Source organism: Castor canadensis, chromosome 3 (assembly GCF_047511655.1).
Source record: "Castor canadensis chromosome 3, mCasCan1.hap1v2, whole genome shotgun sequence".
NCBI classification, from domain to species: domain Eukaryota; kingdom Metazoa; phylum Chordata; class Mammalia; order Rodentia; family Castoridae; genus Castor; species Castor canadensis.
In genome coordinates this window covers 39,104,657-39,131,928 of record NC_133388.1, presented here as the reverse complement: position 1 = coordinate 39,131,928, position 27,272 = coordinate 39,104,657, and the positions used below count along the sequence as shown (strand labels likewise).

Genomic DNA, 27,272 nt, shown 5'->3' with positions numbered 1-27,272 from the left:
GACCTCAGCTTTGGGGTCCATGTTGGTACCAGCAGTGGTACACAGGACGCAGGTGCCCAGTGTTAGTAATGGTATGTGAAGTGCAGTGTTTGTAGAGCAGCAAGGGAGATGGGGTCTGGAACACAGGCACAGCACAAAGCCATAGAGGCTCTTGGGCACATGTACTCCTGCTACAGCAGTGGTCTAAGAGATCCAGGATTTAGAGCTTGCGTGGAATTGAGGGTTGCAAATCTGGGGCAGCACAACAAATGACTCCTCCTTGTGGGTGCAGTTCCCTTTTCAGGAGTCTGTACTAGCAAGAGCTGTTGATAAGTTTCCTCCATGGTGAAACTTGCCAATGTCTCCTGCAGAGAAGTCACTGGGAACCATATGGCACCCACATAGCTCTCCCCCTTCTTTGCTCTTAGCAGTCTCCAGATGTTTCAGCTATGCCAAAGCCACAGAATCCTTCCTATGCACTTGTTTTCTTTTTTGCCCCATTGTGTTGCTATAAGTTCTTAATTGAACTATTGAACCTTCCTAGGGGCAGTTAATAGCTAGGTTGCTTTTTGTGGAAGAAAAAGGACATCATTTTGATGTTTTCTATTTAAGAACTAGTGAGTCTTCTGAAATGAAGAATAAAGGTATTTGCAACTCCTAGTGGGGGTGGGGGGAGCAATGACTCAAACAATGTGTGCACATGTGAATAAATGAGTATAAATTTTTTTAAAAACGTATTTACAACTTCTATATTCCTGAGTAAGAGTTTCCTGGATTAATAAATTATGTTGATGAAGATAGTCAAATAGTAAAGTCATGTTTCAAGTCTCATAATTAACATTAATTATATATGAAGAAATACCCCTAGAATATTTTTAAAAAATTTACCAGCCCTCAGATTTGATGCAAAAGCATCGTCTTTCATTCAACTCTATGTAAAGTTCTCTGCTAATTGCTAAAAATTACTATTTGTGATTCTTAGTTGAACAAAATGTAAAGTAAAACAGATAAATAAATGTAAAGTAAAATAGGAGCTTTGAGGTTTTAGATATGTAGAGACCTAACTGACTTTCTCCTTTTAATGAATTAAGCAGTTTTACTACTTCACTTGCAAGAATCTGGAATAATGATGTAGTGAGTGGCTAGTGACATAAGGGACCATAATTTGAAGCTGACTCAGCATTGCCCTGCTTTTCAAGGTTCTCTTTCCTGCAAAAATTTTTTTTGCCTGGGCCAGCCTTGGACAATGATCCTCCTAACCTAAGACTCCTGTGTAGCTAGATGACAGACACATACCACTACCTACGCCCAGTTTATTGTTTGAGATGGGGGTCTCACTAACTTTTTTGCCTTTTACTGAGATCCTCAGGCTCCACCTTGTAAGTAGCTAGGATTAAAGACATGAACCACCAAGCCCAGCCTTAATTTTTAAATAACTTTATGTTATAGACATGTTACTCGAAGATAACACTATTTTATTGGAGATATTCATTATATAATAGAACAAAATTCAGTGGTTTATAAATTAGATAAATATTCACTAAAAAATCTTACTAGAATTATTAAAATTTTAGGTACACAGTCATCCCTTAATAGGTGCAAAGGATTGTCACTAGGGGGTTATCCAGAAAAGAGGAGATTTCCCTGATACAGGAGAGGAACATTGTATTCAATTTTCCAAGCCCACTGAGACACTTCCCCCAGGAATCTGGAATAACAATGGAATGAATTTTTAAAGTAGTCCATGCACACAAGGTAGTAGGCCATCAGAAATTTATTTATTGTAGGAAAACAAAGCATGGAGCACAGAAAGAGGGAGAATTGAGTTAACAGCACCTTCTGACAGCTTGACAGCTTGTCAGAAGGTAGAAGCTAGGCGGTCTTTGAACCAGGGGTATTTATGTCTCCTAACTGGGTTGGGGGTTTCCAGTTCAAAACAGGTTATCTGGATGAATGGTTACCTAGCAACTTCCAATTACCCTGTTGATAGTATTACTCAAACATGGTGACAAAAGGTCTGATTGGCCTTATAATCAAAAAGGTCTTGTGACATGGATGTCTCTTCTTTATGGTCCTTTTTTAGGTATTCTTCCTGGTCACAGATTTACAAAAAACCAGGCATATTCTACTCCTGAACCTAACTACTCTTCTAGGGGCAGTGTGCCTCATTTGACATCTAAAAGAGAAGGGCAGGTGATGGAAAGAAAGTACATTCTTGAACAGTTGATCTACTTTCTTGCTGTTCTAGTGATTTTTCAGCCTTAATTTCTGGTTCTGTCTCAGCTCCTGAACCTGTCTTAATTTCTTATATATTTTCTAATTCTTCTGCCTCCTTACCCCAGCTGTCCTGCCTCTGGATTGGCACCAGGGCCCTCCACAAATACCAAAATTTGTGAATGCTTAAATGAATTAGTGTTTCATTTGAGAGGAAACAACATTTTATGTGCCATCAGGTTGGAAATTTTAGATTCATGATATCAGCATTGTTATGGCTGTACCTGAAGAGAGACAGATGACTTTATAATAACTGAGGAAAGCAGAATATATTCTCTGTTGTTTGTATTATACAGCCACACCAACAAACACCCTTACAAGATTCTTAGACCCATACTGACCTATAGTGTTTCTGTTATGGAGTAATTAAGGAAAATACCAGTAAATAAAGGGAAGCACCCCACGTCTACCTTGAAAACAACAGGAGCATATAAAATAAGACCCAAAGATGATTAAAAATACATTGCCACTCTGCCATACTAGAAATCACTGCAGGCTATTTATTGGCTTATATCAGGCTTTTAAGAAATTATATTATGATTAAATTTACCCTTTTTTTTTACTGTAAAGAGTAAACTTTTTTACTCTTTCTTTGTATTTTTTTTAAAAAGTGTTATTGTGTCTTTGGTGTCTCATAGCTTTAAGTTAATATGTTTACATTAGTAATTTTAAAATGAAAGTAATTCTACTTAATTATAAATGAAAAATTAATTTTGTTATTTAAAAAATTTACATTTTCCTATAACCATACATTCTTCTATATGCTTTAAATCATCTCCAAATTAATTATATCTAATACTATGCAACTGATACCTAAATATTCATTATCTTGTATTGCTTAGGGAATAAGGATAAGAAATTAAGGCTACATATGGTTGTGCGTGCCTTTAATCCCAGCACTCCAGAGGTTGAGACAGAAAGATCATGAGTTTTGAAGCCATCCTCAGCTACGTAGTGAGTTCCAGGCCAGACTAGGCTATATAGCAAGACCCTGTCTCAAAAAACAAGAGAAAGAAAGGGGGAAGAGGAGAAAAGGGGAAAGAATGACTCGGGGCCTCATGCACTCTGCCAGTTGAGCAAGCCCCCAGACCTTTTTTGGTTTAGTTATTTTTCAGATAAGGTTTTTTGCCTGGGCCAACCTGGACCATGATCCTCCTACCTATGTCTCCTACATAACTGGGATTGCAGTGTGCCACCACACCCAGCTTGTTTGTTCAGATAGGAGTCTTGCTAATTTTTTGTCTACACTGGCATTGATCTACAATCCTGATCTCTGCCTCCTATAAGTTGGAATGATAGGTGTGAGCTATTGTGCCCAGCCCAGAAGTATTTCTTATAACTATTTCTGGTCTGTGCTTCATTGAACTCATGGAAGAACATGGAGGGCCAATTGTAGAAGTTTAGCTACATCTCCTAATGTTCCATGACACTGTGTGCTTTTTGTACTTCTGTAAGATTTTCCCAGTCTTTTTCTAGTCACATGAAATGATATTTAACACTCCAGACAATGGTTTCAGAAAACAGAATTGATTAAAAATTATAATATGCTGAAATTTTTCTGTTAATGACCCTACTTATCTTGCATGTTTTCCTTATTCACATACGTAAATATCAGATATTTGGGTTTTGCCAGCCACATTTTAATGTTATTGGACTAAAATACCTTTAGGAAACCTGTTCATCATTCTGCTAACACCAGGTTTGATGAGTATCACCTATCAATCATGATAGAGCCAGTCAATTAAAATCCCTTAGCATTTAAAATATTACAGGTCACAAATGTTCACTGTTATTTAACGAAGCATTAAAACAATTTTCAGTTACCCAAGCTTGGTTACATAAAAAGCTTATGCTCTCTAAATCTAACACATTGGCCAAATTCAAGCTTACACATAGCAAAGCAAGGGGCTAACTTTGTAGTATATTTTGGGATACAATAAAAATCTGTATCCTTCAAACTCCTGCCCTCACTGGCTCACTTTATAAAAGATAACACTCAAATTTTGGTTTCTCTACTTACAAGCTGTGTGAACTTTCATTAGTGTTCCTGAACACTAATGAAACTCTGTACCTCAGTCTCCTCATCTGTAAAATGAGAATAATAAGGTTGTTGTATTAATTAGTGTAATGTTTGGTATATATAATAATCATTCAATAAGTGTTAACTACTATCATTGTTATTAGTACTACTAGTACTGCTACTAATATTAACCACTGTAATGTAGTCACTCTTTTTTTTTTTTCCTTTGGAGCCATGGTTTCACTGTGTTGCCTAGGCTGTCTTGAACTCCTGAGGCCAAGCAGTCTTCCTCCTCAGGCTCTCAAGAGCTGGGACTACAGATACATACCACCATGCCAATCTAATATCATCATTCTTTAGGGTCAAAGAAGTCTCCAAAAATTATTGCTTCAATGATCCATTAATTTTGCATAAATTTGTTAGATAATCTGGCTGTCACCTCTGGGAGCAGTTTTAAGAAAATGGTTGCATACAGGACTATTATTAAGTTATAAGAGGAAGGAAAAGCCTAAAGGAAAGCATGTCAGAGTTGGGTACCTTTTCTAACTACTCCCTCCTTCTTGAAACAATTGTGTCTCTCTTGACATTTCTTCCTCCTAATGTTCCTTTTTAAACTATATGCTTTTTCTTAAGCTTTCTTTAAAGGCTCCTTTTTTTGACCCATTCATTAAATGTCTGTGCTATTCAGAGTTGTCTATTAGACCTTCCATTCACACCCTGTATTTTGCATTAGCAAGATCATCCCTCACAAGACTTTCAAGTAAACCAAATCTATTACCCCAAACCATACCTTTGCTCTGAACTTCATACTTCTATTTCTAATCATCCACCATAGATCTCTTCTTGGATATTCCACAGATATCCCATATTCCACATGACCATAACTAAATTTATCATTTCAACCTGCTCTTCTTCTCATATCTCAGGGAATGACATCACTAACTACCTAGTTGTCTCCAACACAAAAATATTTACAATGTTTTTCACCCTTCTTCCTACAAGCATTTTTATCTTTGTAAAATGAAAATCTAAATACTCCTTTATATTAACCTGGTTGTTCTCCTGTAATGGCCCAACTCCTTCAAATTGCTTATAAGCAGGCTTCAGATTAGCTCTAATTTTATCTTTAGTGCTCCCCCCACCTTGAATTTAGTCCATCAGCCATATATCACTTTCAACTTTTGAATAGTTTCCTATTTCCTAAAATGTTGATTTCCTATCTCTTCTGAAACTTGGGAGCTGGCGGAATGACTCAAGAAGTAGAGCACCTACCTAGCAAGCATGAGGCTCTGAGTTCAAAGCCTGGTACTGCCCCCCCCCCAAGAAAAGAAGTCTAAAAATTGGATAACTCTTACTTATCTAACACTTCCCCATATCATATCATGTCATATTATATCATATCAGCAAAATGCCCCTTTGTGTTTTTCTGTAATGCCCTGTAGTTTCCCTAATTTGTTCCAAGCCTATTTACAGTATGGTACATCTTGTTACTATGTACTATCTTGTTAATTGATACTATTCCCAGAATCTATTAGTGACTGTCTTGATAAACGGATTGAATGGATGAGTGAGTAAATAAACGAGAGAAAGACCTTGGGCAGGCAGAGCAGACAAGGAACTGAATAGCTGAATAAGAAACCAGATGGAAGCAGCGAAGGAAAACAATAAGCATTATCAAATCATTCTGTTTACCCATGTTTATTGCGGCACTATTCACAATAGCCAAGTTATGGAAACAGCCAAGATGCCCCACCACTGACGAATGGATTAAGAAAATGTGGTATCTATACACAATGGAATTTTATGCAGGCATGAAGAAGAACGAAATGTTACCATTCGCTGGTAAATAGATGGAATTGGAGAACATCATTCTGAGTGAGGTTAGCCTGGCCCAAAAGACCAAAAATCGTATGTTCTCCCTCATATGTGGACATTAGGTCAAGGGCAAACACAACAGTGGGATTGGACTTTGAGCACATGATAAAAGCGAGAGCACACAAGGGAGGGGTGAGGATAGGTAAGACACCTAAAAAATTAGCTAGCATTTGTTGCCCCTAACGCAGAGAAACTAAAGCAGATACCTTAAAAGCAACTGAGGCCAATAGGAAAAGGGGACCAGGAACTAGAGAAAAGGTTAGATCAAAAAGAATTAACCTAGAAGGTAACACCCACGCACAGGAAATCAATGTGAGTCAACTCCCTGTATAGCTATCCTTATCTCAACCAGCAAAAACCCTTGTTCCTTCCTATTATTGCTTATACTCTCTCTACAACAAAATTAGAAATAAGGGCAAAATAGTTTCTGCTGGGTATTGAGGGGGTAGGGGGGAGAGGGAGGGGATGGAGTGGGTGGTAAGGGAGGGGTTGGGGGCAGGGGGGAGAAATGACCCAAGCCTTATATGCACATATGAATAATAAAAAAAAAATCATTCTGTTTATTTAAAACACAATTTTTCTTAACTTCACTGTACTTAATGTTTTCACTTTGGCCCTTATCCCTTCATTTATTCTCACCACTGCAACCTACTGTGAAGATCTATAACTACCACTTGCTTGGAATATATTTTCAGACTTAATGGTTCTTGTCCTATGCCCTTCAATCTATTCTAGATAAGTAGGTTTTCTAGTTAATTTTCTTGCACCTTACTATTAAGAAACAAGAAGCTTTCTCTTTTGATGATCCCTAGGAAAGAGAACTTTGAAATAATGCCTGGAGAAGTATGCTAATTTTTATAGTTTTTATTTTTAGAAAATTTTTCCTGATTCTCCCTACTGCAATCTAATCCCGTATCTTCTCGATTGGCATTCAGTGAATCAGACAATTGATTGTCATCACTTACGCAGTCTTTTTTTATATAACTAAAGATAATTAGCAGCTGACTCTATAAATATTTATTGAAGTACTGTTTATAAGTACTGTACCTCAACTGTCTCGTTTAATTTCCTAAATAACCGACTTTATTTAATGAGTTTTCTTTAATATATCCTTATTTATCTACCAAGTTCTCAAATACTTTTGTTATTGTTTTATTTGTGAAACCAAATAATAATTCTATAAGCAGTATTTGCTTTTAATTTGTTTGTTGTCATTTGTCTTATTTTCTTAGATTACTACATTTTTATTTTATATGAAAATTGCATCATTTATTACTTTCAATCAATCTTTTTACCTTTTTCATTGTCAGTATTGTACCTGGTATACCAAACAACATTGTTTCTAGATGGCAGAATAGGAAGTCCCTGCCTCCCTCATTCCCCCACAGACACCAACTCAACAATGATATATGGCTGACGATATCTTTGTGAGAACTCCAGAAAACAGATAAGAAGTTGCATTACCCTGAACAGGCACAAAGCTGAGAACTGCCACATTGAGATGGATGAAAAGAGATGGTTCATTTTACCTATAATCACCCATCTCCAAGCCATCACAGCTCAGCTTGATCAGGAGAGAACACCAGACTGATGAATTTCCTTGCAAGGGGTATACAGAATGTGCAGTCAACCCTGTGACATTTCGATGAACTGCTTTCTGTGTCACTGCACTGGCAGAACAAGCATGGTTTGGATCTTGGGGGTTACTGAAAACAAGAGAGATTGGGAGGTGGCTTTTTAAGGTACCAGAGGGCCTATAGTGCCACACATGGATGCCAGCACCTCTCATTGCAATCAGGAGAAGGTACCCAACTCTTGGCTTTTCCCTCAGGAGGAAGGGAGAAGAATAAAGCATGCATTCAGTGTTCCAGCATTTTGGAGAGATGCTCAAGGGACTGGTTTCTGCCTTGCCTAACTGGTGCAGACAAGATACTGGAAAGAGTATGGATGCTGTGGGGGTTACTAAGGACAGAGAGCAGGTGCAGCTTGCTGCAACATCGGAGAGTCTGCAGTACTGAAGACAAACACCACAGGGAGCAATGAATAACGAATTCCTGAGAAACCTGCAAACCTCTCTAATTGGAAAATTTTGTGCACAGGCCCAGAGAAGACACATCCCCAGAAAATGGTCTCGGGGTCCCCAGAATCTAGCAAACTAATTGCTGAGAGTCTTCCCCTATATAAAGCTAATCTATAAAGACTAGGAGGACTGGCAGAGTGGCTCAAGTGGTAGTGTAACTATCTAGCAAGTGTGAGGCCCTTAGTTCAGACCCCACTATTGCAAAAGAAAAAAAATTTTTTTTAAAGACTGAGAGATGTGGCTGTTTTATCAAATGTGAGGGTGATCTGATTGCAACCTCTGTCATCCCATTGATCACAAGGGTTGATTTGGCTGATCTGACTGACTAGGCGGGTGTCCCCTTCCTGCCTCCTGAAGCTGCACAGTCAGCTGCACAGATCATTAAAAGGACCACGATCCCTGATAGAGGAGGCCCAGTTACCTAAAAGAGAACACAGAAAACTAAATGAAATCAGGAAAATGCTGCATGAACAGCTGGTAGAGTGACTCAAGTGGTAGAGTGCCTGCCTAGCACATGTGAGGCTCTGAGTTCAAACCCCAGCACCACAAAAAAAAAAAAAAAAGAGCAAAATGGGCTGGAGGTGTGGCTCAAGTGTTACAGCTTGTGGAATCAAGGAAACAAAAGGAAAAATACAAATAAAGAAAGCCAAAGGACTTACGGGATGCACTCATATCGTACATATATGTATATAAATCAACTTGATTCTATCCCATAAGTATGTATATACATACATATGTGTGTGTATATGTATATGTGTGTGTGTGTGTGTGTATATATACACACACACACACACACATATGTCATGGAAGTTCCCAAAGAAGAGAGGGAGAAAGGGACACAAAACCTGTTTGAAAAAATAATGATAAAAAGCATCCCAAATATGAAGAAAGAAATGTACATCCAAATACATGAAGGTCAAAGGACTACAACTAGGATGTATCATAGAGGCACACACCAAGACATACCAAACTGTGAAAAAATCAACAAAAATGAGAAACTTCAAAAGGAGCAAAAGAGAAGTAGCATATTACATTCAAGCGAGCTCTCATAAGGATATCATTGAATATATCAGGAGACCTTTACTGGCCTTGAGTTCAAACCCCCATACCACAATAAGTAAATAAGTAAAAGTATATTGGTGCAAAAATCCCTAGCAAAATACTAGCAAACCAAGTTGAATATCACATTAAAAGAATTATATACTATGACCATACGAGATTTGTCCCTGGAATGGAAGGACGATTCAATGTATGAACAGGAATGTAACATACCGCATTAACAAAAATAAACTTCACACCTATTAGAAGGCTACTATTTTTTAATGGAAAATAGCAAATGTTGCCAAGAATGGATAGAAATTGGAACACTGTTGGTGGGATTGTGAAATGGCATTGCTGCTATTGAAAATACTAGGTAGATTTCTGAAAAAATTAAAAATAGAACTATCATATAATCCAGCAGTCCTATGTCTGGGTGTATATCCAAACTAACTGAAAACAGGATCTCAAAGATATATTTGCACACCTCTGTTCTTTGTACTATTCACAACAGCCAAGAGTAGAAGCAACCTAAATTTCCACCAAAAAGTGAATGGATAAGCAAAATGAGGTATATACATAAAATGGAATGTTATTTGACCTTAAAAGAAAATGCTACCACATGCTAATGGGTACTGCCAACCAGCAGACAGAGAGTCAAAGGAATAAATTCTGTATTCTTTCCATTCTACCAATGCCTTCAAGTAGATGTCACAGAAAGAGGGAGATTTGATCCTGTCACATCTGTGGTGATGTGATCCTATCTATCTATAAATGCTAGTCACTTCTGGCACAGTGCAGAGTGGAGAAAAGTGGAACATGATGTGGAGAAGCAAATATGGAAAATTAAGTACAGTCTATGTATCTCAGATTAAGCTCATAATTGAAAATATTTATGGAAAGCTAACAGCGCTCCAGGCCTTAAGGTGATTGGAAGAGGATGAAGGGAAAGAAGAGGCTAGAGAAGATACCAGACCTTGACCTCTAATCGACCATATAGTTTTGTATATGAACCTCCTAAGTGCCATGGAAATAGCAAGATCAAATTTGACCTTTAGAAAGAATATTTAATATTATGTGGAATATGGAATTGAATCTGGACAAGACCAGAAGCAAGAATCTGAAGCAGTAGAAAAATAAAGCAGATTTCTAAACTATTAAGAAACCAGGATTGAGAACCACTGGTTTAAATTTGAAATGTAACACACACACACACACACACACACACACACACACACACACACACACACACACACACACCTGGGTTCCTAGCTGGTTGTGCTATTTGGGGAGGTTCTGAAAACTTTAGGAGGTAGGGACTAGTTGGAGGAAGTGTGAAGATGAATGGGGCAGTCCTTGGGAGTATCATGTTCCTTGCCACTTCCTGTCTCCCTCTCTCTGTTTCCTGACTGTGATGATGTGACCCTCCCCACCATGATGAACTGACACCTCTGAAACCATGAGCCAAAATAAATCCTTCCTCCCCTAAGTTATTTCTGTCAGGTATTTGGTAACAGCAACAATAAAACTACAAAAAGAGTTAAGAGTGATCCATAGTTTCTAACTTAAGCACTGTCTGAATTGCAGTACCTTATTCTAAGACCTATATCTTATGTTCATAGTCTTGAAAGGTGTTTGTGAGTTGGGCTGGAAGGAGAAGGGCAGTTGAAACAGGTGTGAAAAAAAATTATGCCATGTCCTGGGAATTAGTAAGTTTGCTCTAGTTCGAATAAGGGTTTGTATAAAATCAAAGGAAGATGAAATTGAAAAGAAAAGTCAGATTATGAAAGCTCTAGTGTATCACCCTACACAGGCTGAACTTTATCCCTAGGTAGTAAGAAGCTTTTGGTGGCTAAAACAATTAAACCAGATATGGTTGAGAAATTTCCCTAGAATCCCCCAAATTTGGACAACTTTGGAAGAAAGTGGCTGGGTTGAATAAGAAAATAAGTTTTTTGATCACAAGATAAAAGCGAGAGCACACAAGGGAGATATGAGGATAGGTAAGACACCTAAAAACTTAGCTAGCATTTGTTGCCCTCAATGCAGAGAAACTAAAGCAGATATCTTAAAAGCAACTGAGGCCAATAGGAGAAGGGGACCAGGAACTAGAGAAAAGTTTAGATCAAGAAGAATTAACCTAGAAGGTAACACACATGCACAGGAAATTAATGTGAGTCAACTCCCTGTATAGCTATCCTTATCTTAACTAGCAAAAATCCTTGTTCCTTCCTATTATTGCTTATACTCTCTCTTCAACAAAATTAGAGATAAGGGCAAAATAGTGTCTGCTGGGTATTGAGGTGGTTGGAGGGGAGAGGGATGGGGCGGAGTGGGTGGTAAGAGAGGGGGTGGGGGCAGGAGGGAGAAATGACCCAAGCATTGTATGCACATATGAATAATAAAAAAGAAAAGAAGTTTTCATATCTTAAAGTATGTATTAAATTTTAAGCGATTTGTTGTCATTGTTGAATCTGAATAATACAGAAAAGTAGAGAGAAAAAGTCATCCTCATCCCTTTTACTTTGAAAACAACTATGGCTAATACAGTTTTTCCTTTCAGTATGTACATAATGTGTTATGTTTTTCTCTTTACATTTATCATCACACTGTAATTTATACTTTATTTAGCAATAGCAATCATATCAGCAAAATCAGTTGTAAAATTAACCCCATTTTTTATAGGCCTGGAGAGAGACCTGGATTATATCCAGAGCCCAAAAAATACAGAATAAAGTAACTATCTAGCTTCTATCCACTTATATGCCAAAAATACCTTAAAAACTAAATTTCTATTTTCACCAGTGGCACTGACTCAGTCTTCACATTTGAAAGAGACTAAGCCTAATTCTCTATGATCACCTATTGTTAAGATTTCCTTTTCCAATACAAATTAGCATCTACCATGTGCCTAAAGATCATATTTAACATATCTTGTGAAAGATATTAACTGAAATTTACTTTTTATTAGTTATTGATGTTAATATTTAGAGTAGACATTTTAGAAGTTGAAGCTTTTTGTACTAATAATATGGGAAACCTAATAATATGGGAAACACTACCATGTGAGGTAACTAAGATTGACTAAGATAAATGCAAACTTCATGAGCTGATAACCTTTACCTATAAAGAAGACTTTGAACTTCTCCTGGTCATTTTTCCCAAATCATTATAGAAACTAGATAATGTTTGGAAAGGACTTTAAAGGGTACTTGTCAGGTTCTGCTTTTAGTGATTCAAAGCACATAATTTCTCTACGCTTGAAAAATTACAATTTCTCTATGCCTGTTTACAGAATGTTTGGAACAAGAGTCTACTAAAGAAAAGAAAATTCTAATTTTGTATTTTAATGCCAATGGCATTTTATAATGAAAATATTCCAAATAGAGACTAGCCAAAAAATATATATCTATGTAAATGTTGCTGAAATTACATATTGGCAGTTTCTTTCTTTCAAGCATGAGAATTGTCAGACATTCTTTTGGCTGTCTGAGGTTTAATAAGGAGTCCTGGCAGCAAGACAAAGCAAGCTAGACCTTAAAAACACCCCAGAAAAGGGACACTAAATAGAAATCAGACAGCAGGACAAGAGGATCCAAGGGACTCCTAGATCCAAGGGATTCCAAGTCCGGTGATATAAAAGCTTTGAGGTTTGTATTCTTGAACCAGAATGACTGCAGAGCAAAAGGTAGAAGGAGCAAAGAGGAGAAAGATCCATGAAAACGGTTCAGGAAGGGTGAGGATTGTGTCTGACAGCTGGTCTTTTGCTATCATGGCTCTAACCAGTACCCACAATTATTAATGTGTTTATGTATTACTAGTACTGCTGCTGCAGTCCATGTTCCAGGGCCCAAAGTCCTTAAGAACACCTTATAGAGAAGCACTGTAAAGACAATCAGGAAATGCTCCTGTTAATCACTTGAAGCCACCTCAGGTCAGACTTTGCTTGCCTTTGAGGGAGTATTAGCATTTAACTCCTATATTTGTAGCTATTTAAATTTTTTATCCTTTTTGAGTGTTATTTTGATGAATTTTTAGTATCATATCTTCTAATACCATTTTCTTTATGCACTATCTTTTTTACCATGATATCTCATTCTAATTTACCAATTGTTTTAATACTACATTTTTGGCTACTTATATCTGACAAATTAAAGATAAAGGCAAAAGAAGAGAAAATGAATTATTATTTCCTCCTTTTAGCTTTAGAACTTTTCTAAGAAATAAATCTCCTGAGCATAAATGTAAACTTCAAGGATTTATATACAGTGTTGCTTATAGTACAGTGTTGCTTATAGTGCTTATAGTACTACCATGTAATCTTTAGGCAGTATATACATTGAGCAAAGCTAACTTTCCATTTCCCTGATTACTTGACCTTAGCTAAAAGTTATCACTGTATTCACTTATTCTCCTTTCTCTTTTGCCTAGGAAATTTTATTCTTTCACACTACATTTGTTCAGTTCTTAACAAATGTTCACAATTTTTTTTAATGGGCAGGTCTAGTAAAAAAAGCATTGAATTTATTGACCAGAATAAGGTTTGAAGTTAGATGTAGTGTTTATCTATACAGCCCATCTTGATCAATCAGTAAATTTTAGACTGTACTGTGAGCAAAGAATCCTTGTGCCTTGACATTAAGACACTTTTTCTTTTCTTGAAGAGTTGGGAATCTAGTTAAAATAACAGACATACATAAATAAGTATAAGGACAGGCATATATAAATAAGTATAAAGACTGAGATATGTGGTTATAATGCAATATGCAATAAAAATCCTAAGATAGAGTGTTTTATAGTACCTAAGTGCAGCAAGAGTGTAAGGGTCATACATTACTTCATAAAGAAGGTACCACTGAAGAAAATATTTTGGTTTTTGTTTTAGTTTGTTAATAATTTCAAACTTCAGAAGTGTCACAAGAATAGAACAAAGAATTCCTGTATCCCTTTCATACAGGCTTCCCCAAATATTAACATTTTGACACATTTGCTTTATCATTTATCCCTATGTATTAAAATGCATACTTTCCTAAACTGCTTGCAACATATATTTGAATTAGCGGTAAAGTAGGGAGGAAATAAAAATATATTCTCTTATATAACCTCAGTACAATTATGAAAATCAAGAAATGAACATTTCCACAATTCTATTATGTAATATTATACCAATTAAAATTTGCCAGCTTTTCTAATAATATTCTTTATTGCAAAAGGAAAAAATATTTTGTTCTGATTGGGATCTAACCCAGAATCATGCAGTGCATTTAGCTATGATGTCACTTTGGACTCCTTTAATCTAGAACAATTCCTCAAAATTTTCTTTGTTTTTCATGACTTTTTTTTAATGGTACTGGGGCTTAAACTCAGGCCTACACCTTTAGCCACTCCTCCAGCCCTTTTTTGCAAAGGGTTCTTTCTAGATAGGGTCATGTGGAACTATTTGCCCAGGCTGGCTTAGAACTGCAATCCTCCTGATCTCTGCCTCCTGACTAGTCAGGATTACAGGTGTGAGCCACCAGCACCCAGCTATGACCTTAATATTTTTGGAGCATATAGATCAGTTATTTTGTACAATGTCCCTCAAAGTTAGATTTTTCTGATGTTTCATAGTGATTCAATTCATTATGCAATTTATCAGGAATACCTCAGATGTGGTATTGTCTCACTCTCAGTACATCATAATCGGGGGCCTGTGTGTTGATTTCTTCATCACTGGTGATATTAACTTTGATTACTTGGCTAAGTTAGTGTCTGCTAGCTTTTCCACTGAGAAATACTTTTTTTGCTTTTTACTTAATAAGTACCTTATGGAGGCATACTTTGAGACCATATAAACATATTGTTTTTGTTGAGGCTTTGCCTTCTAGTTTTAGTATTAATTGATGATTTTTTTTTTACCTGAACCAGTTATCACTATGATGGTTGCCAAAGTGCTGCTTTCTAATTCCAACATTTCTTCACTCTTTAGTTGGCATTCTGTTACAAGAACTTTTAATTACTTCTTTATACTACTGTATGTTCATGGAGTCTTATTTTCATTTTATTAAATAGATTAAAGTCTGTTACTATCCTTTATTTTGATGATCAGGTTGTACCAGATTTGGCCAACTGGAGTCTCTTCAGGCTCTTCCAAGGTCTTTTTGACATATTCCCTTCACTATTTGAGTACTTCCTTAATGAAAAAAGTTGTGAAGGAAGAGTAGTAATTTCTGAGGAAACAAAGTGGTGAGAGAAAAGTTACTCTAGGCAGAAAGACTATCATTATAGTGTGGCAGAAAAATATGAAATAATACCATGTATTCTGATAATATATAATATTGTCAATATTTAAGTGATACATTAGTGAGCGATGAAGCTGAAAAGGAAGCAAGGAAGAGTTTTATATAGTATTATATATTCTAAGGAATTGAAATTTTGTCTTATAAGTGATAGTAAACCATTAATATAAATTCTAGAGCTATCATTTTGTGACAACAATGCTCTGTTTTATAATCTCATTGCACAGAAATCCTGGAACTTTAATATTTTTATTCAGCCCTAGAAAATAAGCAATCTTTTCATTCATGCTTTCTAATTTTATCAGAAATGCTATGAGACTCACCTTGAATCATCAAGTAGAAAACCTTGTAAAACTATTAAATGGAAAATATGAGAAATTATTTTCAGAGATACAAAGTACCCTGGAATCCCGAGTCTGTTAACTCCACCATTGCCAGTGTTTCCCTGAGCTTTGGAACCAGTTTCTCTTAATGCTTTCCTATATCTGAACCACACATTTTTTTGAATTACTAAAGGCCTGAACTATTTAAGATAAGTATATATAGATATATAGATATTACCATCCTCTTTGCTCTTTTAGTTTCCCAGGGAACTTGTCATAAGTGGTTTGCTGTTCAGAAAGATTCAGAAAGTAGAAATATAAGGGATAGCAGCTGCAAATATTATGTGAAATAGAGGGAGCAGTATTAACAGGGACAGAAGAAGGCTGTTCCTTGAGATATTTAGTATGGTCCAAAGAATGAATAATGATTTGTACTTAGGTAGCTTAGGAAGCTCTTACTGACTGCTGTGGAGAATAAACTTTCCTCTTGAGATTGTGATTTAATCAATAAGAACCTGCATAAACATTTTGTTTCTACTACCATCTATTTTGTGAGGTAAAAGCGTCTTTTCTTCATTTACTTGTAATTTAAAAAATAAATCTTTCAGGGCAAGCACAGTGGTCATATTCATAATCTGAGCTACTAAGGAGGCAGATATTGGGAGGATTTCATTTTGAGGCCAGCCCAGGCTAAAAGATAGACCCTATCTCAACCAATAAAAAGCTGGGTGTGGTGGTACACATTTGTCATCCCAGCTACACTGTATACATAAATAGAGTCATGGTCCAAGACAACCCAGGCAAAAATACAAGATCTTATTTGAAAAATAACTAAAGCAAAAAGAGCTAAAGGCAAAGCTCAAGTGCTAGAGTGCTTGCCTAGCAAGTGCAAAGTCCTGAGTTCAAACTCCAGTACTGCCAAAATTAAGAATTTGTAAAGGCCAAGCATGTGCCTCACTTCTGTAATGCCATCTACACAGGAGGTGAAGATGGACAGGATCATGGTTTGAAGCCAGCCTGGACAAAAAGTCAGCAACACCCCATCTTAATAAGTAAGCTGGTCATGGTGGTATGTGCCTGTCATCCTAGCTGCATGGCTACATAGGAAGTATAAATAGGAGAATCAGCCCACGCAAAAATGCAAAAGCCTATCTGAAAAATAACTGAAGTATAAAGGGCTAGCAGAGTGGCTCAAGTGGTAGAGTACCTGCCTAGCAAACAAAGCCTTGAGTTCAAAAGCATACACACACCCCTCTGCCTGCAAATAGATCAGAGAATTAAAATACTCCTTTGAGCCATTCCTTTCAGTTAATTTATTTTATGTGCAAAAGATGCCTGTGCTAACATGCCAATAGTATGAACAAACACTAATTTAACCCATTAACATCAGAGTATGTTAATGAATTCAGCTTAGCCATTCTGTAATGTATAAAATTTCAAAACATATTGTACATAATAAATATGTACAATTTTTATTTATCAGTTAAGAATAAAATAAAAAATCTCAGTGTCAATAAAAAATGCAACCCAATTTAAAATGGGCAATAGACATAAATGGACATTTCTAAAAAGATGACATACATGTAATCAACACTTACGTGAAAAAATGCTTAACATCACTAATAATCATGAAAATTCAAATTAAAACTACAATGAAATATTCTAACACCCCAGTCCAATAAAACAAAAATGGCTATTATCAAAAAAAGTAAAGATAACAGGTGCTGGTGAGGATGTGAAGAAAAAAAAAAAAAAAAGAAAGAAACCTTGTCCCCTTCTGGTGGAAATGTATATTAGAGCAGTCATTATACAGTATGGAGGTTCCTCAAGAAATTAAGAATACAATTATCATATGATCCAGACACCCCTCTAACTGGGTATATATCCAAAGGAAATTAAATCAGTCTGTTGAATGGAATCTGCACCCTCATATTCTTTGCAGCCCTATTCACAATAGCCAAGAAATGAAAGTAAACTGAAGTGTCCATCAACAATAAATCAATAAAGAAAAAGTAGTATATATGCAAAGTGGAATATTATCCAGCCATAAAAATTAAATCCTGTCATTTGCAGCAACACGGATGGAACTAGAGATCATTATGTTGTATGAAATTAGCCAGATTTTTTTTATATTAGTAAGTTTTTTGTCCTTGTGACAAAATACCTGAGAAATCAATTTAGAGGAAGGATTTTTTAGCTCACAGTTTCAGAGACTTCAGTACATGGTCACTTGGCCATGTTGTTTCTGGGCCTGTGATGAGGCAGAATCACCATGGTGGGGAGCATATGTGGTATAAAAATGCTCACCTCATGTCAGTCAGATAGCAGTGGGGAAAGGGGACAAAATACACCCTTCAAAGGTGTGTCCCCAATGACCTGCTTCCCCAAGTAGGTCTCATCTTCTAAATTTCTACCACCTCGTAATATCCTATTAAGCTATGAATACATAGGTGGATTAATCCATTCATGAAGTCAGAACCCTCATGATCCGCTCACCCCCACCCCAAGTTTGAACACTGCTGCATTGATAACCAAGCCTTCAACATAGAAGCTTTTGGACAAACACTTAAGATCCACACCATAACAACACAGTAAGACAAGTATTGCATGATCTTACTCATACATTGAATCTGGAAAAATCAGTCTTAGAAGTTGAGAGTAGAATGGTGCTTACCAGAAGCTGCTAAAAATAGGTGGAAGGGAAAGACCAGGAAAGATTGATCAGTGGGTACTAAGTTGCAGTTAGATAAGATTAAGAAGTTCTGGTGTGCTGTTGCACAGTGGGATGACTATTCATAACAATAATATACTACATATTTCAGAAAGGCAGAAGACAGGGTTCTAAGTGTTTTTTTACCACAAAGAAGTACGAAATGAGACAGATATCTTTATTTAAGTATTATACAATGTGCATACATGTATTGAAACATCACATGGTATCCTGTTAATATGTACAATTTTATGCTTCCATGTATCGTTAAAATACATTTAAAATAAAAATTTAATTCTATAGATCTGTTAAAAAGTGAATTATTTATCCAATAATATATTCACTTTGTGATATAGAGTTTGTAAACATTCAAGGCTAAGAGAAGTAAAAGATTAGCGCAAAAGACACCACTTGTTTTTTTTTTACTTCCCAACTTTGGACTTTGTTTAAAAGGTTTCGCATTCATTCACACCTCAACTATTTACTGAGTACTCACTGAAAGTATGAGGAAGGCACTGTTCTAAAAGTGGCAAGGGATACAAAGATTAATAAGATACAGGCTCTGTCTTCAAGTCTGCAAAGTAAAGTAGGTATTTAAATGTCTTAAATATAAAAAGGAGAGTGGCCGAGTGCCTGAAGATAATAAACAAGATACAAAAGTATTTAGAGATTTTTTTTCTGGTTAGTAGATACCCGTACTGCAATTTACAAACAAAAAATGAGAACCACCAGTCTCTATAGTTAGAGAACCATCAGATAATTTACTATCATTTTGCTCCTGCTACTTACTTACTTGCATGTCTTTCCTTTCTGCTGAGCTGTAATGTTTGTAGCATGGCACATATTACTCTGCGTATCCCAACTCCATAACTGCCCAGTTCATAAAGTATTCTTGATAAATAGGTGTGGATGGATTTATGTTATCACTGATAGTCAAATACACTTTTCTTCTCAGAAACTAAAAGGGCAGTTCTCCTAAGATTATACACAGTTTGCACATCATATCACAGAATGATCAGATCTGAGACCTGTACTCTTATATAGCTGAATAGAAAGGAGATGCAACTATCTCTATCATTCTCTTCCAATTATACTGGTTATGACTATGTTTTTATGATATTTGATTGATTAGACCCAGACCTCAATGAAAGTGAGTTATAATAAATTTACATTTCACTTGTAGATGAGTGATAAACCACACATACTCCCTTTTTCAGTATTCACCTATAATTTTGTTTTTAAATTTTTTTATCAGCATAAATTACAAATTTATTTGTACAAAGGGACTTAATTATGATATTTATATACATACATATAATTCACCCCATCTGTATTACTTTTTTGTTGTTGTTGTTGTTATTGGGGTTTGAATTCAGGATCTCAGGCTTGCTAGACAGGCAATCTATCACATGAGCCACTCCTCCAGCCCTTTCTAGCATTGATTATTTTCAAGATAGTGCCTCACAAACTATTTGCCCAGGCCGGCTTCAAACCATGATCCTCCTGATCTCTGCTTCCTGAGTAACTAGGATGACTGGCATGAGCCACAGGCACCAGCTTTATTACCCTTGTTCAATGCCCCTCCCTCCTCTTTTAACAGCTTTTAATGTGTTTCATTGTGCTATTTTCATGCATATATATAATCTTGATCATATTAACCCCCATCACTTCCTTCTTTCCCTCTCCCCACCCACTGGTTTCCCTCAACTGTCCTCCTTTTACAATCATGTCATATTGTTCTGATTAATTTTTTTAGCTCTAGATTCCACATATGATTGAAACCATGGTGATATTTTGTCTTTCTGAGCTTGGCTTGTCTCGCTTAACATGATGATCACCAGTTCCATCCCTTTTCCCACAAAAGACATAATTTCATTCTTTATTACTAAATAACACTCCATTGCGTATATGTACCACATTTTCTTTATCCATTCATTAGTTGTTGGGCATCTAGGCTGATTCTGTTGTGAACAGCACTGTCATAAACTTGAGTATGTGGGTATCTGTTATATGTTGACTTCTATTCTTTGCATATATATGCCCAAGAGTGGTATAGCAGGATCATATGGTAGTTCTATTTTTAGTTTTGTTTTAGTTTTTTGTTTGTTGGTAGTACTGGGGGTTTGAACTCAGGCCTTATGCTTGCTAAGCAGACGCTCTACCACTTGAGACATGCCTCCAACCTGATAGATATATTTCAAAAGATAGTTTAGATATAGTTCTGACAAAAAGAGAAGACACAAGGATGTCTCCAACTAGTAGAATGGAACTGTGATTTACTGAGATAGGAATGACAAGAGAATAAGACATCCGAGGGGTGGGGTGTGGCTCAAGTGATAGAATGCCTAGCAAGCGTGGGGCCCTGAGTTCAAACCCCAGTACCACGTGCAAACATGCACGAGAGAGACAGTGACAGACAGACAGTCATACAGACATCCTATGAGTAGGATAAGAGGGTGGAGAATCAAGAGTTTAATTTTGAACATAGTAAATTTGAGTTGCCTGTTACACATCCAAATAGATGCTGGATGTCTACAAGTATGGAAATACATACATGTTATCTACTAGCTATTGGATGATATGCAAATCTAGAGTTGAGGATAGAGATTGAGATTGGAGATGTAAAATTAAAACTGATATTAATGCCAAGGGATAGATGGTATCACTTAGGGAGTGGATAGCTAAATAATAATCTTTGTCCATGACTTTTTACAGAGGAAAGAAAATTTCCTAGGAAATTCTAAATAAATTCACATTTGGGAACTTCATTTTACTAACTAGCTCAGTAACTGTTCAGAATTTTAGTGTAATGGTTGAAGACATGAACACTAAAGCCAAGACTACCTTGGTTTGTAGCCTGGCTCTTCTGTTACTAGCTGTATGATTTATACAAATCTATATAGCCTTTCATTTATCTTGTGCAACTAAGGATAATAATGGTGCCTTTCCATAAGGTTGTTATGAGTTAATTTAGCACAGTTAGTTAATTAGTTAATTAACAGTTAATTAGTTGATTAATTTAGTACAGTTCTTTGGCACATAGTAAGCATTTTAAAAAGATTGGCTAGTATCATCATTAAATCTAACAAGTTTTGGCACATGATATAACATTACTAACTTGATTTAATATTCCACCAGAGCAGGCATGTTTTGGAAACAGAAAAAATAACATTTTAGTAGACGTTGGAGGTTGTTGATATTTTTAAGTCATTCCCACTTGTAAATCAGTGTTTCAACACCGTATTCTCAGTTAATTATGTTCCTGTTTAGGTCACAGTGCTGTTGATATCACCAAGGTGGCTAGAAGACACCGTATGTCTCCTTTTCCTCTGACATCTATGGACAAAGCCTTTATTACAGTCCTGGAGATGACTCCGGTGCTTGGGACAGAAATCATCAATTACCGAGGTACTTATTTGCCCATTGCCTTTTCTTTTCTTCATTTTCTAAGTAAGATTCATGTAACATAAATGTGCAGTTTTCTTGAATGAGAAAGGTAATTAGCTATTGTCACAATTATAATTATCCTGTTTCTTTTTTCTACTCAACTATAGGATCATCCTTAACAATACAGAGTATAACACCACAAAGCTTTTTTTTTTTTCCATTAAAAAAGGAGGAAAAGCTAGCTGTATTTCTAATTCAAGCCCTCAAGAGAGGGCTGTCAGCAGTTAGTGGGGAAATAGTTAACTTTGAGTCTGGTTGATGACTTTTCTATCAGAAGTGGGAGGTAACTAATGTGTCTTATAATCACGCTTAGCTATTGTAGAAAACACAGTCTATAATTTGCAGTGGTTTTACTTAAAATTTTCCAACTTGGGCTAGAGGTATGACTCAAGTGATAGAGCACCTGCTTAGCAAGTGCAGAGCCCTGAGTTCACACCCTAATACCACCCCCAAAAAATTATTTTCAACTTTATGATAATGCAAACATTTACATAGTTAATAAAGCTGCCTTTCTAATTGTACACTTTGTTATTTTCCTGGGCTAACAATATGTGGTATGATACTGTCTGGTGATGCTGGGCAACAGCAGCAATCTGCAGCTTCTGGTTGGCCACATGGTCACCAGGCTACACAGTGTATTGTGTTAAGAGCTATAATGTGCAGTATGTTGGGTATATCAAGCATGTGTTTATTTGTTTGTTCGTTTGTTTGTTTTGCAACAGGGTTTCACTGTGGAGCTCAGGTTGGCCTTGAGCACATGATTGTCCTGCTTCAGACTCCTAAGTGCTGGGATTACAGGCATATACCACCACACCTGGCTTAAATGCATCTTTGACTTGATGATATTTTCAACTTACAATGGGTTCATTAGGACATAACACCTTCATATGTTAAGGAGGATCTGTATTTAAATGAAACCTATAAGAAACACACTAATTTATCCATGAATCACTAAGCAATCCGTCTGATATTAAACTTTCTACTTAATCTAGTTTTCGTTATTTCACTTTTAGTCTAGTAGCACATTGAGAGCAATTTATAGATAGACAATTGAAAGGTAGTTGTATTAAGTCAACTCTTTATCAATATAACAAAATAACAGAGACAATTAACTTATAAAGAGAAAGGCTGTTTGGCCTCATGTTTCTAGCACTTCCAGGCCATGACTTTGAACCTCTGATGAGATAGCACATCATGGCAAGAGCACGTGGCAGAGCAAACCACTTACCTCATGAGCCAGGAGGTGGGGGGAAGGATCTGGGGTTTCACAGTCTGCTCTGAGGACACAGACCTAAGAACCTCCACAAGTCCCATCCTTCTAAAGGTCCATAGTGTCTCCCAATAGCACCACTCTGGGTTCTAAGCCTTTAAGACACAGGCCTTAGGAGAACATTCAGCAGTCAAACTATAACAGCAGTGTTCATGATTATAGTTAGTTTTTAATCAACAACTTCCATGTCTAACAATTCACCATAGATTGTATTTAGACATTGAGTCTCAGCAGACTAGGCTCCTGAGGAGAACTTCCAGCCAATAACATTTGTGGTCTTAATAAATGTAGTCTTAATAAAATGTCTTAATAAAATGTAGTTCCTAATTATTTTTGTTATAGCAGATAGAGCAACACAAAAGAATTGGTTTTATAAGTAAAACACTTTATTCATAGAATCTTAAAATATTCAAACTGAAATGAAAACAAACACCCTAATTTTTCTGTAAGGATACTCAGAACAGATGAAAATGAAAAAGACATAGTCTTTTTCTACATGGTAGTTTTCTTCCAGCATTAAGATATTAAAAAACAATGGTAGCTAACAAATTATGATAAAAACCTAAAATTAGTTGTATAGTTTCTAAATCTTACATCTTTGACTCACATTCTTTTAGGCTTAAACTTTTTCTTTTGTTTCTGTTTTACTTCTTATTAAAGGAAATAAAACTCAGAAAAATCACTAGAGTAGGAAATTTGTTAGGAATTAACTGTTATCTCAGAAATCAACTATAATTAACTTGTTTTCTCTACTTTAAATGTAAATATTCAGGGACTGGAGGTGTACCTCAAGTGGTAGAGCACACAAGGTCCTGAGTTCAAATCCCAATACTAAATAAATAAATGTAAGTTGCAGCTATCTATGGATATCAGTCTAAACCAAGATATTTTTAGAACATATGAATGTGAATTTAAGTTTTAAAAAATTTGAAATTGAGGTATGGATCAAGTGGTAGAGGGCTTGCCTCTTAAGTGTTAGGCCCCAAGTTCAAACCCAGTACTGCCAAAAATAAAAAGAAGTTGTAAAAAATTTAATGACACCTCACCTAGCATAAAAACAAATTATCATCTCTAGTCTCATAATTTCAGCAGACTTCCCTTTAGCATTGATCCTTAGAGAAACCAATCTGATCTTTCAAATCATTTTTAGACAAAAATTTCAGTCTTTTTAGGAAAAGAGATTTGGGAATGGCCATTCATTTTTCCTCTAGCAGAAAATTGCTGTCAAGTGTATTCTCTTTTCCCTTCTTGTGTTATTTCCCCTTTATTTGTTCATCAGAGCAGTTGTCACTTGTAAGGAAGCAAACTCTTCATGGATGGTTAACTTTTTTCTCAAGTGTTTCCACCAATAATGATGAAAAATAATGATGAGATTTGCAATAAGCCCTTGAGTTGGATCAAATTCAATTTTTAATGTGAAAGAGTATTAGAATTAGAATTCTTAACCAGTTTAGTTAAGTGCTTAGGAAACATCATATATAAAAAGATAATTTATTTTGTTCAAAAAATATTGATTAAGCATCTACTAAATTACTATGTGAAGGTATTTTTATAAAAAGATGAAGGAAATAAAATTCCCATTCCATGTATCTCATACTCTAATGCAGAAGAGAGTTAGGTAAGCATTGTGATACTTGTCTCCTTTATTGTGTCTTTTGCAAGCATCCCTACCTTTGTGAATTTTTTTTCCTTTTTTTATTGTTTTATTATTCATATGTGCATACAACGCTTGGGTCATTTCTCCCCCCTGCCCCCACCCCCTCCCTGACCACCCACTCCGCGCCCTCACTCTCCCCCCACTCCGCGCCCTCTCCCCCCCACCTCCTCAATACCCAGCAGAAACTATTTTGCTTTAGAGTTTTTTCTTTGCCCCTTTTATATCTTGTACACAAGCTTTACATGACCTTACACATTCTGGTGGTTTCAGATACCACTTATAAAGTGATTTTGAAGTCTGTCACGGCCCAGAGTTTGCATGACAAATTCACATGTCATATGGATTACATATCTGCTGCTAATAAGTTTAACTTGACAATGCTAAGCTTTTTTCTCTACCTCTGAAGTACATGTTTCTTCTATATCCTCTAGAACTCATCCCTTGATCTCCGTCCTCACTGCTATTATTTTTGTTTAGGTCTTTGTTACCAACTTCCTGGATTATTATAACAAGCTCCCTCCAATTGACATCTTTCCAATCCATTCTCCAAAATGCCAAAATAATCTATTCACATGGCAAATTTGTTATTAACACTTCCTACAATTCTCCAGTACAATGAAAATGAATATAATACAAGTTAAAACTAAACTCTTGACATATCTTTGTTTCAGCTTCTTATCTTAACTACCTTATCCTCAGAACTTGCTTCTCCACAAACCTGAAATGCTGTGTTTCTTGCCTCTTATTTTCTCTTACCTCTGAGACTTTACTTATATTGTCTTTTAATTGAAGCTTTATCTTATTTCTCTGCCTGGTAACTACTACATATTTTTTAAAAAGCAGGCTTAAGAAGCTTCTCCATGAAGACTTTCCTCATGTCTGCTCTGCCTTTCCATAGCTGGCTTAACTACCCTTTCCTTGTGTTCTTATGTTTTATGATAGAACAGACTGACATATTTGTTTGTGATCTGTGGAGAATGCTATAATAAATAACATGGGCATATAAAAGTAGAGTGCTATAAGTGTGAGTTACCATAAATTAAATTGCCAGAAGTTTAATGTAGCCTGTGATTTTATTACTGAAGAGAATTCTCCCCAGAAAAAGGGTTAGGAACTTATTCTCACTATACCTTAAAATGTTGTATTTACTAGGGGATGGGGCAGGAAAATTGGAAGCATCCTGTTTGACTCCATGAATAAGAACAGTCATGGTAACGAGGGAGAGACTATATTCTGAATAAAGAGATAGAGGAAGAGCATTAGGAAGGTAATGAAGGCATTTTAGGTAGGCTAAAAGGGATAAAGAAACAGAAAGGTGAAAGTTCCAACCCCAGCTTCCTGTGGGGGAGCTGAAGACACAACCACAAGGTAAGCCAGATGATCCTGGTGACAGACTGGCAATTCTAACCTCAGGATAAGGCCGCACTTCCTACAAGCTTTAAGTGCAGTGTGGGGATTTGGTATAATAATGACTGTTTCCATACAGCAAGCTTAAAGAAGAAAGACATCTTGTCATTCCCTTTAGTTTGGAGAACTATAGTGGAGTACTATCTTGAGAGTAGGCCTATTATTTGAGACTGACCTTGGGCAATTGAAAAAAGAAACAATCATGGCTCAGGGAACTACAACCCGACATATTGTCTGGGTGGCAGACAGCCATAGAGGTAGTTGTGGAGAAAGAGAGTACTGATGTGGACCCACCAAGAAGTTTAAACAGCAGGGAACTCAGAAGTGAAGGGTTCCCTAGTGAAGAATGAATCCCATCACCTGAGGGTCACTATAGAAACAGAGCAACAAACCAATGCTGGCAGAGTGCTCAGCCCCCTAGCTACAAGTATTTACTGCCAGGTGGGACAAAGAGCTCTGAGTCCAGGTATCACAAATCACATAATTTCCCCAGCCTCGTCCCACTCACATATGGTGAACTCCTAGGTAGGGTATGAAAGCATTGAGACTGGCCTCTGGAATCTGCCTCCCAGCTGCATGTGTTTGCTGCCAGGTGGAACTAAGAACTCTAAACCCAGGTCCTGAGAACCATGTGATTTCCCTAGCTTCCTCTCTCCCACAAGGTGGTGAACTCGTGGGCAGAGAGTGAAAGCGCTGAGACTTGCCTCTGGGAGCTGTATCACAGCAACATACGTTTGCTACCATGCAGGACTAAGAGCTCTGAGTCTAGGGCCCCTGGATCCTTTGATTTCCCCCAGCCATCTCTCTCCCACAAAGAGATGAACTTCTGGATAGGGTCTGAAACTACTGAGACCAGAAGGCAGAGTGCCTAAGTCCCCACAAGTGCATTGCTCAGTGCTCTGTTGGCTAGCCCT

At 36.6% G+C, this 27,272-nt stretch overlaps 1 protein-coding gene across 18 annotated transcripts in view; it reads left to right on the top strand.

Moving 5' to 3' along the window:
• Positions 1-27,272, top strand: part of Gphn (gephyrin) — a 571,921-nt gene that overhangs the window by 435,877 nt on the left and 108,772 nt on the right. For all 18 annotated transcript variants that reach the window (XM_074067764.1, XM_074067753.1, XM_074067755.1 and 15 more), the window contains one exon: positions 21,848-21,985. In XM_074067764.1, coding sequence (XP_073923865.1) covers positions 21,848-21,985 — 138 coding nt within the window. The remainder of the gene's footprint in view (positions 1-21,847; positions 21,986-27,272) is intronic.